The following is a 17,572-nucleotide window of genomic DNA, read 5'->3' as shown; positions in this document are numbered from 1 at the left end:
GTTAAATTTATAGCAACAACTTCTCTTACCCATCTGTTCTTGTTCCATAGCTAATTTTAGTTGTTCTGGTATTCCCATCCCTGGAATTACTGCCAGACTATTAGGTTCAAGGTCATCTATAAATAGGAATATAGCCATTGTCAATAGAGATTTCATGAATGTAGTGGGCCAATACAATTAACACTTGATAAAAATTGTTAGAGATTCATAAATCAATAAACTATAAAACTAAAATTCATTTTACATAATCTTCTCAATACTTAACACTTTTATTAGAGAATATCATATTTCAAAGAAGAATAAACATGCAAGAACCTCACCATATTCCACTCCATCTTCAGACATTCCAGGTAATAGGTTGAGGTTGTATCGATCTCGCATTTTATCACCTGGTCGGTTTCGGGTCCAAAATTTGCTGTCAAAATAAAAGTATTTGGAGGGAGGAGGAGAGGAGCAGAGTTTCAGTGTATCTCTGGGCACTTAACAGTAGTAGTAAGCAGTCCTCTGGCAAAAACAACAAAGTTTTAAAATGCCCTATTCTAAAAATTTTTAATGTAGAGAGTTTTTTTCAAATTAGAAGGTAAAACAAAATTCAAATAACAAAGTCATATTCAATACTCAATCTCCTTGTAATATGTGTATTTATAACCCACTGCGAACATGTCCTTAAAAGTAAGTTAGAAAATAAATAAAAACATTCATCTATGAATGGACTAAATATGCATTTATCTCCAGCTGCTCCATAAACACAGCAATTCCTTGTTACTTTTGACATAAAGCTTACCTAGTATGGTCATTTGAGCCTGAGCAGAGAATATGTCCAAGGGGATGCCAAGCCAGACTCCAGATCATTCCTTCATGGGCCATCTCCATTCCACCCACTTCTTTCTCTACTCTGTAACGGCACCACAGAAAGCAGTCTTTTTTACAAAAGTTACTCAGCTTCTCCTCTGCCAAAGAAGGTACTTTCTTTTAGCGTAATACAAAGCTACCAAACTTGGTAACTTTGAATCTGGTCAATTCCACATGTTTCAGAGGTACCCAGTTGTGATCAATAACATATTTCCAAAGAGCACTTCAGAGGGGAAATGCCTTAGAAATTACCTTATCACAGGAAACAAGGAAGTTGGTCTTCCTCTCCCTTTATGACTTCCATAGCCAGAAAGAGAAGTGCTATGTTTTCTATTCCAAACTGGGTTTACAGATACAGGACATATGAACACTCAGAGAAAAATACAACACACTATCATTTTTTTCACTTTCGGGTGTGGTCTTCATATAATTTACAACTTCTTTATGTAGTGAGTGCCACATACCCAACATGCCAAAATAACAAAGAGCCATCAGACCCTCCACTGGCAAAAAGTCCTTCATGAACAGGATGCCAGGCCACAGCTGTAAACAAAAACATAGAGAAAAACAAAATTATTAGGATGTCAGAATTCTACAGTGATGGAATGAGAAGCATATCATAGCTACTGACCTGTAGCTTCTTTCTTATGACCTCGGAAGACTTGAAGCTCTTCTTTCAGATTTCGGATGTCGAAAAGTTTACAGAGGTGGTCACGTGATGCTGTGAGTAGCCAGTTGCCATTGAGATTTAATTTCACTTCCATTACTGTGTTTTTATGGGCATGACTAGAAACAAAGTACCAAGAAAATAATCCTTGGTCAGAATTCAAAACAAGTGTAAATCAATGGTCATTTTCTTGAAAAGCACACGGTAGTCAAGATGGAAGAAGTTTGGCCTAGAAGTAATAACGCATGTAACATTACAGGACTACCGTTAAAATATACATGAAAGAAATAGGTCAAAGACAGAAATAATGTCCATTATCTAAGCAGTTTTTACTGACCAATTTAAAACAGCAGCAGAACTTCAACTGGGTAGAAAATTTTATCTGTGAAGCAAGGAAAGCACTTGAACACATAAATTAATATACAATAAAACTCATTAAATTTTAGAAATTCAATAACCTGCTCTTATTAAGTCAAACGTTAAAAAAGAACTTGAGACAGTTTGAGGGTTAATTTGAACTAAAGACTCTGCAACTGCTGAGGCCAGGACAATACACGTCTCCTAGGAGCACCATTAACAACGTGTTCTATTTGCTCGTGGCCACTGGAGCTGTGCAACAAAGCAGCCTTGCTGCCAACCAGCTCACTCTGCACATGGCTCAGTTCTCAATCAGAGGGACTAGGAAACAGCTGCTTAGTTGGAAAAAAAAAAAAATCAACAACAATCAATCAATATTAAATGAACTGTGAATGTTCACAGATGAGTCAAAGAGAAAATTTTACGATGTGGCTGCATTGTAACTAAACACCTCAGAAAAAAAAATTAAAACTGATTTAAAAACAGAGGGAAAACTTCTCTGTTTCCCTCTGTTTTTCCCTCCCTACCTCTGAAGAGCTGTAGGGAGAAGGAGAAAGGGGGCTGTCTCACACGTGGCACACATATCAAGTCTATATAGTGCCAAGTGTATCAGTGTTATGAGTAACCTAGAGTGGTAGTAATAACCACCTCCTCCCTACCCCTCACCCCCACGATACCCAAATTAAATTTACATGTATGTGGGAGAACAAACATCAAGCCTGACTTGATGAGGAATTCAGAGAGAAACCATATTTAATAAATAAAAGGCCTATAGATAAGAATCCATCTGCTGTCTACACTACTTTTTCAGGAATACATGAGAGGAAAGAAGGCTAAGAGTTAACAATCCAGTCAGCTGTGCTCCCCTTTTTTTAAGGATCAAGGTGGGGTTCCTATCACTTACAGTGTTGCAAGACTCTGCCCAGTCTTGGGATCCCAGAACTTGATTGGCTGTTGACTATCTTTACTTCCTGAAACAACTAACCCTTTCGTTGGATGCCAGTCTACACACTTCACATCAGCACCGTGCCCTGTCGGAAACAAGTTAAGATAAAAACCTAATCAGCATAGATATTTAAAACAGGACTCCATTCTAATTTAAACCAAAGTAGAGAAATCTATTAAATGTTTTGATCCTAGTGCTCAGTCTTCTTAAACTTTAAAATGCAACCTGTCCTATGCCACAAGGCACAGGAACCATTTCTCTTCTGGAACTATTCTCACTTACTTGCTGGTAGGCCAGTCAAGACTTTTTGGAAGCTTTACCTCTCAGGCCCCTGTATATAAAGCTTTTCAAACTTTTCATGATCTTCTGTGTATTATCCTAAGTATTAGAAACAACTCTTGTTCACTTTAGCTTTCCTACTTTGCAGCAGTCCCTACAGATCGTAAGTTATAAATCCAGACATCATCACTTTCTAGACGTGACAATAGGAAAAGCATTCCATCTTTCTGATATCATTTCCTGAAATATAGAATGAGAAAAATAATCCCTGTTTCACTCACACTTATGTCAGATGAGATGATAATAAAAGCTAGACAATCAAGTGCTCACTATATGATAGGCAGTGTATGAAGCACTTACAATCATCACCTCTTTAAATCCTCACAAAATCCTGAGGAAAGCTGTTCTCTTCAACAAGAACAGGAGCTAGAATCTGAACCCAGTCTCCTGGATTAGGGATAGTAGTTCTCTTAACCACTGTAGTTACTTCACACGCGTTATAGACTAAGCTTACTAAAAATCACTAAAGCAAAAATCAGAATTTACAAAACTGAAAAAAAAAAGAGCATGATTTTTGAAAACTTGGTTGCCATACAAAAAGAGCCTCAAGAGTATTTTATACAGCAAATGCACTAAGAAGCAAATGGAGAGAGGTAAACAGCATTTGAAATAGCTCCTTCTCTAACCTGGATCAAATCCAGCTTCTATGAAGTGGGAAGGAGGAAGGATACAGAAGAACAGAAAAATCGGGAAGGAAGGAAGAAGAGATGGTTCTAGAGGCACTGGAGAGAAGGGGAATTCGCACCTCAAATAGGCAAGGACTTAACTAAAGACCATCCCTGTGCTAGTAAGCACTCAGAAGGTACCAACTATCTGGAGAGCAGTTTGGCAATGTGTATGAAAAAGCATGAAAAAAAGAGTATGACCTACAACCCAATAACTCCATGTCTCAGAAATGATCATAAGGATATAATGTGTATCCATAAAATTTGATTTGTAAGGATATTTACTGATATAGTTTATTTTTAAATGCTCTTGAGTAGGAAATATACTACAAATTAAATTTCAGTATGGCATATGTGCTCAATGGAACATGATACACCTATTATAAATGATTTTATAGATAACAGCATGATTAAAGTGATCATAATACTAAGTTTATTAAAAAAAAACAACTGTGTATAGCATTCCTGATGCTATCACTGTAGAAAGCAAACAAATTAATAACATGAGGGACTGTGTGTCCAGCTACATAGAGAAAAAAGGCAAGAAGCCTCGATACCAAGCTGTTACAACATTAAACTGAATAGTAATTTCAAGGTAATTATTTCTCTGTCTTCTGCTTTTATATTTCCTACAATTAATATATATTATTTTGTAACCAACAAAGGGAAAGGGGAAAGAGGTTTTGTTGTTCCCTTAATTTTTTTCATTAAGAGCTAAGGATGGAAAAACTGGATAGAAATATAAATCAAGCTCCCAGCCCCTTGCTTGCCTTAAGAACTTTAAATCTTATTAATAACTTTATCCTTAAAAGATATGACCAGAGAATTTTAAAACTTTATGGGTCACTATCACCTAAAATTTAATATTGTATAGATATGTATTTTTATCAAATTTGAGTAGAAAGCGCATGAGAAAGTATTTTTTTAAATGTGATGCACTATGCAAAAAAAGTTCATATTCTCAGGAGTCACCTCTACCTCACTTTCTCTGAGACACTTTTACTACATAAAGAAAGTATATCTGTTTAAAAACGTACATGCAAAAACAAACCCCCCCTAAAAAAAACCCTATCAACCCATAAGAAAGGAACAACAAAGTATATTTTAGTTGCTTTACTTTTGTTTTTGGAAGTTTTCTGAAATATTTAAATAGAATTCAAACAAGTGAGAAATCCCATTCATCCCTTTTTGTTAAATGAACTTGAAAAGAAAGTGAAAGTGAAGTCGCTCAGTCATGTCTGACTCTCTGCGACCCCATGGCCTGTAGCCTACCAGGCTTCTCGGTCCACGGGATTTTCCAGGCAAGAATACTGGAGGAGTGAGTTACCATTTCCTTCTCCAAGAGATCTTCCCAACCCAGGGATTGAACCTGGGTCTCCCACATTGTAGGCAGACGCTTTACCGTCTGAGCCACCATATTCATATATATCACTAATATAAGTCAAATTGGTCTGGACTGATTCTTGAATATTATTTTATTGGTCACTGTCCCTAATAATAAAAATAATAGCAGTAGCAAACACATATACTCCTTATGTGTGGTACTACTCTAAGCAGAGTATGTATACTGAGCCATAATTTTACATCTGATTACAAAGCACAGATAGGCTAACTAACTTGCCCAGAATTATACACTTGATATGTGGCAGAGCCGATATATGAATGCAACAAGCTGGCTCCTAAGCCACTGCTCTTGTCGTCTACTCCATACTGCCTTATTACATGTGAAAGGTCAGTTTGAGAGTTACAGAGGAAAACAAAAATATGTACCTTCCTACTGAATATCTGCTTTTCTATGCATAAAGACTCACCAAAGGACGGTATATTTCAGACAGGGTACTGAAATACAAGGGGGACTATGCAAATCTTTTTATTATTTTATCTTTGAAAAACGTACATATATTATCTACTTAAAAAAATAAATACAAATAATCTAAGAAGATATGTACAATAAGTATGTGTAGCTTGCTAACCTTGGTGGCTTAAATAGAGAGACGCACACACACAGAGGACACACACGTGCTGAAAATACAGACCGTGTGTCTGAGAGGACACGCGAGAGTGTGGTGACAGCAAGTGCCACAAGCGTGAGGGCTGGGCATGGAGGGAGCACGGGCAAGGGCAGCTCGCCCTGTGTCATCTGCTAACTTTAAAATACTGAAAACAAATGGTCTTTGGAGAAAAAAAGTCAATTAAAAATTTTAATTTACTTAATGGATTGATTACCTTTATGAAATCTTTACAAGTAGTGTAAGTCATTTTCATAATTTTTCATGAAAAAGGAGAAAATAAATAGATTGAGCTGGCATAGAAGGAAACTAATATGCAACTGATTCCTTCCCCAGGAAAAAAAGTTACTGAATTCCCAATGAAGAGACAAAAACTACTTCAAATGATGAAATTCTACCCTCTCCTGTCAATATGACACATTTAAATCCAGAAGAATCAAACAAGTAGAAATTTATCCAAAGAAAATAATTTTAAAGGATTTTTTAAAACTTAGTTTCAAAACATGGTATTTGAAGCCTTGTTCATAATAGTAAAAAAGTATAAAATAGTTTAGAAGTGGAATGACTAAATCAACTGCGCCACAGCCCCCAAACAGAAGAAACGTACAACTACTGCAATGAAGCTTCTGGGGACAAAGACAAATGCCCTGAAATAAAGTGGACTTTTAAAAAACAAACTATACATGCACAAACTATGCATATGCTGTAAAGATGATTATAAAAATGCACATAAACAATTATTATAAAAATGTACATACAGATAAGCGGGAAAGGAAAATTATACTGGAAATTGTGAGAATAAAGGTAAGATTTTTCTATCCACATTTCCTAAAATATTGTGGTTTTAGTCATAAACAACATGGGTAGATACTGTGTGTATGAACTTTCTGATGTGCTTTTAAAATGAGAAAAAAATGCAAGCTACTTTGCTAGGTAGTATCTTATCCATCAAATTGGCAAAAATTAATTTTGGTGACACAGTGTTAAGATGGTTGTTTAGTCACTAAGTTGTGTTCGATTCTTTTGCAATCCCATGGACTAGCTCTCCAGGCTCCTCTGTCCATGGCACTTCCCAGGGAAGAATGCTGGAGTGAGTTGCCGTCTCCTTCTCCAAGGGATCTTCCTCACCCAGGGGTTGAACCCATGTCTCCTGCACTGGCAGGCGGATTCTGTTAATGAGTTATAGACATTTTATACACAACTGGTTGAAAAGGAAATTAGCACAACTTTCTGGGGGCTTTTGGCCCAATCAAAATGTTTTAATGCTTACAGCCTTTAATTCTGTAATCCCTCTGGTAGGAATCCACCATGTTTGCAGCTGTAAAAAGCACACCAAGATTTATATTTAAAGGTATTTATTGGACCTTATTTGAATTCTAAAACTGGAAACAATCTATATCAATAAAGGGCTATTTAGAAAAATTTAGGTACATCAATATAATTCAATACAATACAGCTATTAAAATTGAGGTTGGAACTGAAAGAGGAAACGTTTTGGAGTGACAGACTTTATATCTTGATTATGGTGATGGTTACAAAAATGAAGCAATTGGAAGGAACTTTTTGGAGGGACAAAAATGTTATATATCTTGATTATCATGCATATATTTGTTAAAATTCATAGAACTGTACACCTAAACAGGGTAAATGTTACTATACATAATTTATATCTCAATAAACCTGATTTCTAATATCTTAAGCAGATTTTAGCTCCATTTGTAAAGAAGAAAACATAAGCTGTTAATAGTGTAGGGAGAAGAAATGGTACGGGTTTAAGAAGCAATTTACTCTTCTATACTGATTGAAATCTCCAACATGTGCTTTTATTACTCTATATAACGGCAACTGCCTCTGGTTTCCTTCTATTCAAAACTCAAGGACTGACTGACGCCAGTTAGCACTTGGGTTTGCCAGTACAGAACTAACCAGTGCCTAGGGTCCCAAGGAGATACACTTCAGAGCCTCGGTGGGAATGCAAGTTTTCATTGAAAGCTTTTGGACTTGGTATGACTGAATTAAGTTCAAAGATATTAGGTTTTGTGACCTAGCATGCCATATATAAAAACTTAACCTTATATAAATTATTATCTCATGGAAAAATGACTTGAGTCCCAAACACATGGCTTATCAATTTCAACCATTATTCCTACAGAATGCCTATAAAATAATTTTTATTATTTCAAAGATAATTTCAGGATAGAATCATTCAAAGTGCTTTGTTATCCACAAACATGGAAATTTCAAGAATGCAGTATTTTTAATGCTAAGCAATTAATATATATATATCCACATGACGAATTTTTATTGGCCTAGTGACCTAGATATTTTAGAAGTAAAAACATCTTGCTAATGGCTCAAGATTTTAGGACTAAAAACTTAACAATGAAAGACCAAATATTTTTTAAAGCAACATTTAAATGTTTCAGGTTTAAGCTTATAAAAAATACAAAGATAAAACTCTCAACAACACCAAACCTGCTCCAGATACTATAAAGGAACGTGTAGATCTGTAGGGTACTGATGGGAGTCTACAGGTAGATTGTAGCAAACACATACAATCATCATTAGGATGGCAGAGCTTTAAGAAGCCAGTGATGCAGGCACATGGTTGCCAAATAAAAACTCTAGGATCCCTGAGAAAGGTAACAAGGATCTTGGTTGTAGTAGCAGTAGTAGTGTTAGTGGCTCAGCCGTATCCAACTTTTTGCAACCACACAGACCACACACAGACAGAGTAGCCTGCCAGGCTTCTCTGTTCAGGAACTCTCCAGGCAGGAATACTGGAGTGGGTAGCCGTTCCCTCCTCCAGGGGATCTTCCTGACCCAAGGATAGAACTCAGGTCTCCCGCATTATAGGCAGATTCTTTCCTCTCTGAGACACCAAGGAAGCCCAGCTTGGCTGTATTTGACAGCAACTAGAAATGGAGGCTGTGCTTGAAGAAAGATTTCAATACTGATACTTGGAGGTACAACTGCCAAATTCTAATATATCCCAGTTGCAACTCATCAAATGAAAAATAAGACTGTCATGATAAATCTACATGTGAGACTCCTTTTGAATGCTTATAAACACTTAAGAATTTAACCTGCACTGTTCAACATAGTAGCTATTAGCCACATGTGGCTATTTAAATGTTTTTATACATCCCTCAGTCACACTACCAACATGTCAAGTGTTCAACAACCCCATGTGACTAATGACTAGCATATTGGAAGCATAAATATAGAATATTTCCATCACCACAAAAAGTCCTATCGGACAACACTGATTTAGACATTTATTTTTTAAAAAAACTTTCTTCTTAAATCTCCATAATCACATTATTTTTATTTACTATCTCAGTTACAAAATGATAGCAACAACAAAAAATTATCTTCAATCAATACTTGAACTAGTGAAGACCTGCAAAGTTATAAAGTCTTGTAAAAGTTTTACAAGAGAAAACTGAGGCCTATTTGGGTTAGTCCACTGACCACTGGTAGCCAGGACTGCCTCCTTCCCATGTCCAATCTTCCCTTCACCTCACCAAATATAAAACATCCATATAAAGGGGCAAAGAGTTTCTTTTGTTTATCAAATTTTGCTTGCACAAATGTAAATGAGGAGGGTGCAGAAGGAAACCTTCTAAATATCTTTCCATCTTGAAAATATGGAAAGAATTTAGGGGTGAAACCTAAACACAAAAATAAGAATTACTTTTACCTGAGAAGTAATCACATTGACCTTGAAGAGCAAGGTCCTGTTAAATGTGACAACCATGACTCAACTCCACCCAAAGAAATTCCAAATTAATCTACTCATACATAATCAAACTTAAGTTTTGAGGGCAGTGAGTTCTGCATCATTTCTTCGGTAGCTAAACATTCCTTCAGGATCCTCGCTAAACGAATAGTGACAGAATTAGCATCTCTGGGAGACAGGTAGCATTTGCTTTGTGGGTTAACCAGTGTCTGACACCCAGAATTGTTTAGCTTATTACTTCATACACTTGTTTGCAGAAAGAAACCATTAATTGTGCATTAGAATTTATACTGAATGGGGAGATTAATAACTTTACTTACTCCACCTGATTACTCTTTCACGCATTCATCTATCTTTCACTTGTTCACTAATTCAAAATAAAGGTGCTCAACAGTACTTATTGGGCTCCTATTACAGGGGCTCAATCTCTAAAGTAGGTGATCGGCAAACAAACAGAACTGAACTCTGGGGAAGTATCTGTGGAACCACAAAGTCCAGGCACAAAAGCTTTTAAGAAAGTTAATGCTTAAAAAAGTTTTCTGAATATAGATGGAAATTAAGCCAGCAAAAATTAATACAGGTTTTTTAGAGATAGCTGTCCACAAAACAAATAAAAAACCTTTTTAAATAAGTGTCATGTAACTATCTTGAAATAAGGTGCAGAATGCAGGGAAAAAAACATTTTCCTAATGATAAAATGTTTAGATGTTATTGTTTTTAAAGGCTATCCTAGAAATATAACGCAGAGACTCTTAATAAATCCTAAAATTTTAGGAATAACAGGATAGATGTCCTTAGCTATTTGGTGAACAGCTCTAGGCTTATTTTTGTAGAAACTGGAGGCTTCCTGTTTATTAATAATTTCCTATCCCAGAATCTGGCGTGCTGCAATTCATGGGGTCACAAAGAGTCGGACACAACTGAGCGACTGAACTGAACTGATCCCAGAACCATAAAGTATAGTGCAGTGAAGACTAGAAGCCAACAAAGGAATAAGGTCTGTTTTTGGATCTTCCCTTACAGGAGCTTCCCTGGCCTCTGTGAAACTGTGTGTGAATTTAGTACCCCTATGCATTTTAAGAATCTCATCTCTCCTTCACAGCCTCACCAGACCCTAAGGGACCTATTAGCCCACATGGGTAAACAGCCCTGCCTTAAGACAGTGCATATGTCCCAAGGCTTGGTGAACAGTCTGAAAAGCAAGATACAGAATTTTATTTGAAGGTCAGAAATAGCGTCCATTTCCCCATTTTATTTTTCCTGGATCAGATCATTATGTGAACAAATCTTAAGAAAGTTTTCTTTCATACATAGCTTACAAAACACCAAGATTTTCTAATACAGGAAGGAAAAAAAGCAAACAAAATTCAAGTACCACTTTGCACAACATTAACAGTTGAAGAACTGCTATTCAACAAAGTGTGTCAAACATTAACAACAAACTCAAGCTACTTTCAGCCACAAAAACAGAAAATATAACAGTTCAGTTTAAGGCAAAGGGAATGTGTAGTCATGGTCCATAGCCAGACATTTCAGCAGATCAGCAGAATTAAGAATTTTAAAAATTAAGGAACATTAAGTTACTTGTACATTGGTCAATGAATATGCAATTTATTAGCACTTTTACCTTCCTTTTTTGTAGGATGATTTTAAACTCGATCCAACACTGAACATCAATTGGGAGTAATTACTATCTTTGTCTTTTAAATCCAGAAAGGTATGTTAGTAAAAAAAAAAAAACTATAAAATTAAATGGAAAATAAATAAATTAAATTAAATTAAATGGAAAATAAATTTTGGAAAGAGTACACCTCTAGGCAGTGCTTACACAAAGCATCTCCTAAGCAGCAACAGTGCACAGAATCATGGGTAAAGGGTTTCTCTGGTCAAATAGCTGGGCAATGCTGAATTTTAAAGACTGACAAGTTTCTTTCCATGTCTGAGGGCCTTACAAGGCTTTCAATGTATATGACACATCTGTAGGTGAGAATTTGACCATGAGTCTTTCTTCCTGAATACTTCCAATACTTCCAAGCCCCTCAAAAGACTAATCTGCAAAATTCTGAAATGCTAGCTGAAATGATGAATGGAAATTCAGGTTAGCAGACAGTTTTGGAGCAGGAGAGGAACAAGTAAAAGGCCCTTTAACCATATCTGTAATGTGTACTTCTTTTTAAAATTCATAAATATGTAAGCCAAAAGGTAAGGGTTTGACAGAGCTGAGTGGTAACACAGAAGTGTTTATCAGGTTATAAAAAACTGTAGAAGATATAGTGTCAGAAGAGCATCGGGTGTACAAACAGAAAAACTCATACGGAATAGGAAGTAGATACATCATAAATTTGCCAACCTTCTACTTAACGTACATATTTAATTTGCATATGCAAGGAAAATGGTTTCTGTATGTTTGTACCATGTGCTTATATAGTACTGACAAAAGCTGACCTAAAAGAAATTGTCAAGTACTTTAAAAATTGAAATCAAACACACATAAAATTAATGCCATGTAACTACTTCTGACAAAATGAAAAAAAAAAAAGAATATACGACTAAGTGCATAATTTGAGTCCAATTAAAAATTTAAAGTATTCAAAAAAAAATTTAAAGTATTCAAAAAATACAAGGCTATTTTGGAGAATATTTATCAAAGAAGATTAAAGAGAAGGAATGCAACAACCAAATATTCTTTCAGCCTCATTGCTGATATACTCCTCCATTGATGAATGTTAACAATAAATATTATAAAGCACTTCAGCCATTTATTTGTCTAAGATGGGAGATAACTGGTGTCTCATCCAACACAAAAACCAGCAGCAAAGTCCTTTATAAGAAAGGGTACACTGGTGTGTGTGTGTGTCTGTGTGTGTGTGTGTGTGTCTGTGTGTAATTAGCTAGTCAAAGGTTCTCTAGCAAACATTTCTATGCATATACCCAATTCAACAGTAATATACAGATGGTACAATATTCTTTTAAAGGGTCAAGAAAAAAGCATAGTCATTGCTTGAAAAATTGAAAGAAAATGTAAAAAAAGAAAAAAAAACTTTAAAAGAATCAATAGGACTACCAGAAAGAGCAGCCCTATGCAATATTAATAATAAAGCTAATTAATGCCAGAAGATACCTTGGCCAAGAATGAAGATAACTCCTAATTGAAGCTCCTAATAAAGAAGAAAAAACAAAACCATTTACAATGATACCTTTGGGTACTTCAAAGGTAAGCTTTCCTTCTGAAAACAGGTACAACTATGATTCACCCAGCTGAATGAGACCATTTAAAGAGACCATTTTTTTTAAGTTGAAAGTTTAGATAGATAAACACAACACATAATCCAGGTCAAAGTACAGTTTATTAACCCCAGGGCAATCATAGCCATGCACAGTATCAACTGTACTCTGAATCTCTTGAGTTTTGCCAGAATCTTTTTGGGAATATTTGCACACTTTTGGTAAATGAGGTTCCCTATATAATTCTGCCCATCTACTACTACTCATGCCTTGGAAGAAAGGAAGTAACAATGGCAAAGTTAGAGAAATTTATCTATATCAGAACAAAAAGGTTATGTGAACCCCTAAATACTGCTGGGGTAAGTGTATATCACATGAGTCCCAGAAGGCTGTGTAATTTCTAACTACAATTAGGAGTTTTTTCCTACAAAAGAATATTCAGATACAGCCGTACACTCTAATTGGATCTTGATCATTATTTTCATTTCTATTTCAAAGCAGAGATAATGGAGAAAACCTCAACTGGAAGCTTGGTCATGTTATCTAGTTTCCATCATAATGAAAACATATTCCAATAAAATAAATTTCCATTAGTTCCCAGTGATATAAATAAGAGGAGGAGAGCAGCTGAATCACTCATACATGAAAATTCCAAACAACTTAGGTTTACCCTCAAGGATGTGGAGCATAATTCCCAATGCTTTAGGTGTGGGCTGTGCTTCATGACTTCCTTTCAAAGAGAACTGTATGGAGAAGGGGGAAAGAAGTCGCCTTACACTGGAGAACTCTGACAAACACTGCTTCAACATGGTGATCAAAGTCAACATTAAGTCATGCTGACAGTATACACCTCATATTCTGATGTGACAGAAGTGGCACTTTACCTCTGTGAATCTCCTCCCCAAATTCCAGAACACCACACCAAAACCAGTCATGAGAGAAATATCAGATAAATCCCAATTGAGGGCCATTCCACAACTACCATAAAACTTCTCATCAAAACATTGGCAGCAAGAAGACACAGAAACAAAACCTCGATAGTGCTATAATGAGAGGGGCAGGCAGCTTGGAATCTAGGATTCTGTATCTAGCCAAAGACTCACTATAAATGAAGACATATAATAAATTTTCAGAATTTCACTCATAGATCTCAGAAGTAAAAAAAAATTAACTATTCCAGAAATGTGGAAACCAAGTAATGCTTATTAGGAAATGTGAAAATCCAAAACAGCTCAAATTAAATGTAACATATTATAAAGAACACCATGATTTCCTCATGGAGGTGTTTAAAATTTGCCATCTTCTTGTACTTGAATGAATGATGAAAAGCTCAGAGTTCAAAAACAAACAAAACAAAAGAGTGTTCTTGGGGAAAACAACAGATGAGTGTTTTATTTTGCCTCCTTCTCTGAGCAGTGTCAAGAGTGAATTATACAGATTCTCAACTTCACGTACAATCTACTATATTTACTTCCCTCTGGAAGAAATAATCAAGAGATAAAATGAGATTTGTCCAACAGGCCCACAGGTACAGTGTCAGAACAGTTTCATTTGGAATCAAGGATATATTAAATATAATTTATGTAGGTACTATGTTTAGTGTTCATGTGCTATACAAGGGTTAAGAGTGAAAAGATTTGTAGTAAACCATCTGTTTAAACCTCAGATGTCATTTACCAGTTCTGGCCTTATATAATTTACATAACCCTTGCTAAACCTTAATATTTTCATGTGTAAAATGGATTACTCAATTATTGGGGGCAGTTTCAAGAATGAAACGAAATGTATGAAGCACTTAGCACCATGCCTAGCACACATTTTGAATAGTCAAATTATAAAAGTTCTTTATTTTGATCCAATCTCTTCCTGGAAAAAGCTCACCACAAGGACAGATTTCCATGTAGAGTTAGTTGTTCAGCAAGAGCTGTCACTACCATGGACAGAGTACGGGAAAGCAGAAAATGGTCCACTGGAAAGTACTTCCCAAAAGTCAGACTTCTTAAGATTTTCCTAAATTTCAATCTTCAAATAACCCATGAGTTCTAATTACCAATACCCAACCTAAGTATTAGACTTGATCTAATGCCATTATTTTCTCAGAATTGGAAGACCTACAAAATTGAAGTCATCATTGCATTTATTATATTATGACTGTATTTGAATTAACTAAGAAAAACAGGTAATACATTTGATGACAGATAATAGAATAAGTAAAATTATGTACCCAAGCTCCTTCCTAAATTACTTTTAAAAAATTTACAGTGGATGTACTTATTCCAAGACTGTCACTGACTACAAAATTTATGAAAATTTCAAAAAACTTCAACTTAAATGTTGACATGCTCCAAAAATAGATGGGTTCATGATGAATAAACCAGAGCAGAAAATAAAACCCATAATACAGAATGGGCTGTTGGGGCCTTTAAAAAAAAAAAACAAAACAGGCTCTAGGGACAGCTCAGTGACAAAGGCTGTGATACTATAATGAGGGTAATTACAGAACTCTCCATAGAGCAACTTGTCCAGGCTCTCCTCCTGCCTTCCCATTTATATAGAACAGCTGCATTCAACTAAAGCCAGACAATGGCTTTCTAAACAAAGCAAAAGGTAGCTGGGAAGAAATCCCAGACAGGACTTAAAGTTGGAGAGGAAAGCACAAAGCTTGTGCCAATGCCACACTATGACCCTGGAGAGAGGAAAAAGAAAGGAGAAGTGAAAAAGAAAGAAAGGGGAGGGAAGATTAGACAGGAGAGGAGGAGGAAAGGTGAGGGGGAAGAGCGGAGGCCCATCCAACCAAGAGTGAAATAAACTGAGGACTCCATCTCAGAACACAACACACTTACTCTGGCAATTGTGGTAGTTGCCTGTTTACGCCAAGACTGTTCTTCCCCATTTAGTTCACTACCCACAAACATACACCCGTGAGTGTGGCACACACAGAGTCTATAGTGAGGTCTACTATGGACAGAGGAGTGTTCTGGGCAAGTCGACTTTCTCAACTGCAAAAGAAATAACAGACTGTGACTTTTACTAACCAACATAAATTTTCATTTAAATATTTGGCCAACTAAGGATCAGTGGACATTTGAGAAAAATCAAACAGGAAGAAAGACCAGGAAAAAGAAACAAACTCAAGTGATTCTAGGGAAAACACAGGAAGAACAGACCTAATCGAACTAAAGACACATATACACACACCTGAGTTGCTATGTGAAGAGTTTTAAAGGGTACATGCATTTCAAATAAACAACAAAACAAGACTACCATTAAAAATGGAAAGGCCAGAGAGTCAACAGGAGGTCTTGAAACTAAACATGAAGTGGATAAAATAAACATTTCACCAGAAGGGTTGAGTATCAGATTGGGCATGAATGAAGACTGTATTCTGGAAGATAAAACAGAAGAAATCCCCCAGTTCTTAGAGCAAAGGACAGAAGCAGAAAATATGAAAGAAAAGGTAATACAAGGTAGATAGCTCCAAGAGGTGAACACGGAGATCCCTAAGACAGCAGAGATATTGGGAAATGATAATCAAAGAAAGACAAAAATTGTTTGAATGGAATAAAGATTTGAGATTGCACATCAAAGTGAGAGAAAGAAATGAAATTTAAATTAAAAAAGAAAAAAGTCCACAGAGAAAAAGAGATGATTTAAAAAACATTCAGAAGGGAAAGCCAGGTTACATACAAAATAATGAGAACTGGAATAGCGTATGATTTCTAATCAGCAGAACTGAGAGAAGGTAGTGGAGGCCTTTAAAATTCTGAGGGAAAAGGATTTCAAATTCACAATTCGAAACCCAAACTATAAGTCAAGTATGATGACAAATTATAGACCTCTCCAGATGTAAGAAATCTGGTATTTACCTCTCAAGCACTGTTTGAAGGTGGTGAACAGAGTATATCTTTTACTAAACTGGGAGGCAGGGAGTGGACTTAATAAGGAAAGGCAAAGAAGTCCCAGTGTGTCTGCAGTTGCAGGCACAGAAGACAATCAGTCCAAATTAGAGCAAGAAGTCAGAGAAACAGGTGAAAAGTATCTTCAAAAGCAAAAACAAAATATTTACTGTCATCGCAGAATTTAAAAACTTCCTATGATAAAGGCTTTTAGTGCCATTAAGAAATTAGAAATTTTAAGAAAAACTAAATTATGACATTATTTTAACAGTTTATAAGACAACAGTTAAGAAAACAGACTCACTTGATCTTGACATTCAAGTAGGACAACTTTTAACTGCCCACACAGTTTATTATAAATCTGATAACACTGAGATCAGTAGGATCATTCATAGTCACAATTCTACTTATTGGTTTCTTTTTTTTTTAAGAATGTTCAGTAGTTAAAAATCCTTGGGAGTGTTTGTTTGTTTGTTTTTAGTGTTTATTTTTAAATAAAGACAGATAAAAAAAGGTAGAAAGACATTGAGGGCATAGATTTCCTTAGGTAACAAAATGGTGAGTCAAGGAATGTTGTATAAAGGTCACGGCCCCCAAAAATAAAGAACTAAGAACATTTAAAGCTATATGAGAAACTATCAAAGCAACCATAATTTAAAGGGTACATGCATTTCAAATAAACAACAAAACAAGACTACCATTAAAAATGGAAAGGCCAGAGAGCCAACAGGAGGTCTTGAAACTAACAAAGGCATGACTGGTGGTGTCAATACTTGAAATTCTTCACCTTTCATGATAGGAAGTAAACAGGTACTGTGTCAGGCAGATATACCAAGAAATGTATTATTTTAAATTCTGATGGTAACCACAGAAA

The 17,572-nt window shown here is 35.8% G+C and overlaps 1 protein-coding gene across 9 annotated transcripts in view; it reads right to left on the bottom strand.

The window, feature by feature from the left end:
- WDR33 (WD repeat domain 33) overlaps positions 1-17,572 on the bottom strand; it is a 109,916-nt gene that overhangs the window by 16,926 nt on the left and 75,418 nt on the right. For 6 of the 9 annotated variants that reach the window (XM_061432041.1, XM_061431996.1, XM_061431988.1 and 3 more), the window contains 6 exons: positions 2,781-2,907; positions 1,484-1,638; positions 1,317-1,395; positions 785-895; positions 321-415; positions 30-116 (listed from right to left, as the gene is read on the bottom strand). In XM_061432041.1, coding sequence (XP_061288025.1) covers positions 30-116; positions 321-415; positions 785-895; positions 1,317-1,395; positions 1,484-1,638; positions 2,781-2,907 — 654 coding nt within the window. Of the gene's footprint in view, positions 1-29; positions 117-320; positions 416-784; positions 896-1,316; positions 1,396-1,483; positions 1,639-2,780; positions 2,908-12,905; positions 13,546-17,572 lie in introns of those variants that run through there. The other 3 variants (XM_061432031.1, XM_061432070.1, XM_061432061.1) reach the window with 3 other exon arrangements.

Source organism: Bos javanicus, chromosome 2 (genome assembly GCF_032452875.1).
Source record: "Bos javanicus breed banteng chromosome 2, ARS-OSU_banteng_1.0, whole genome shotgun sequence".
Taxonomy (NCBI): domain Eukaryota; kingdom Metazoa; phylum Chordata; class Mammalia; order Artiodactyla; family Bovidae; genus Bos; species Bos javanicus.
The sequence above is the reverse complement of the archived record's forward strand: the minus strand, read 5'-3'. Positions and strand labels throughout refer to the sequence as shown.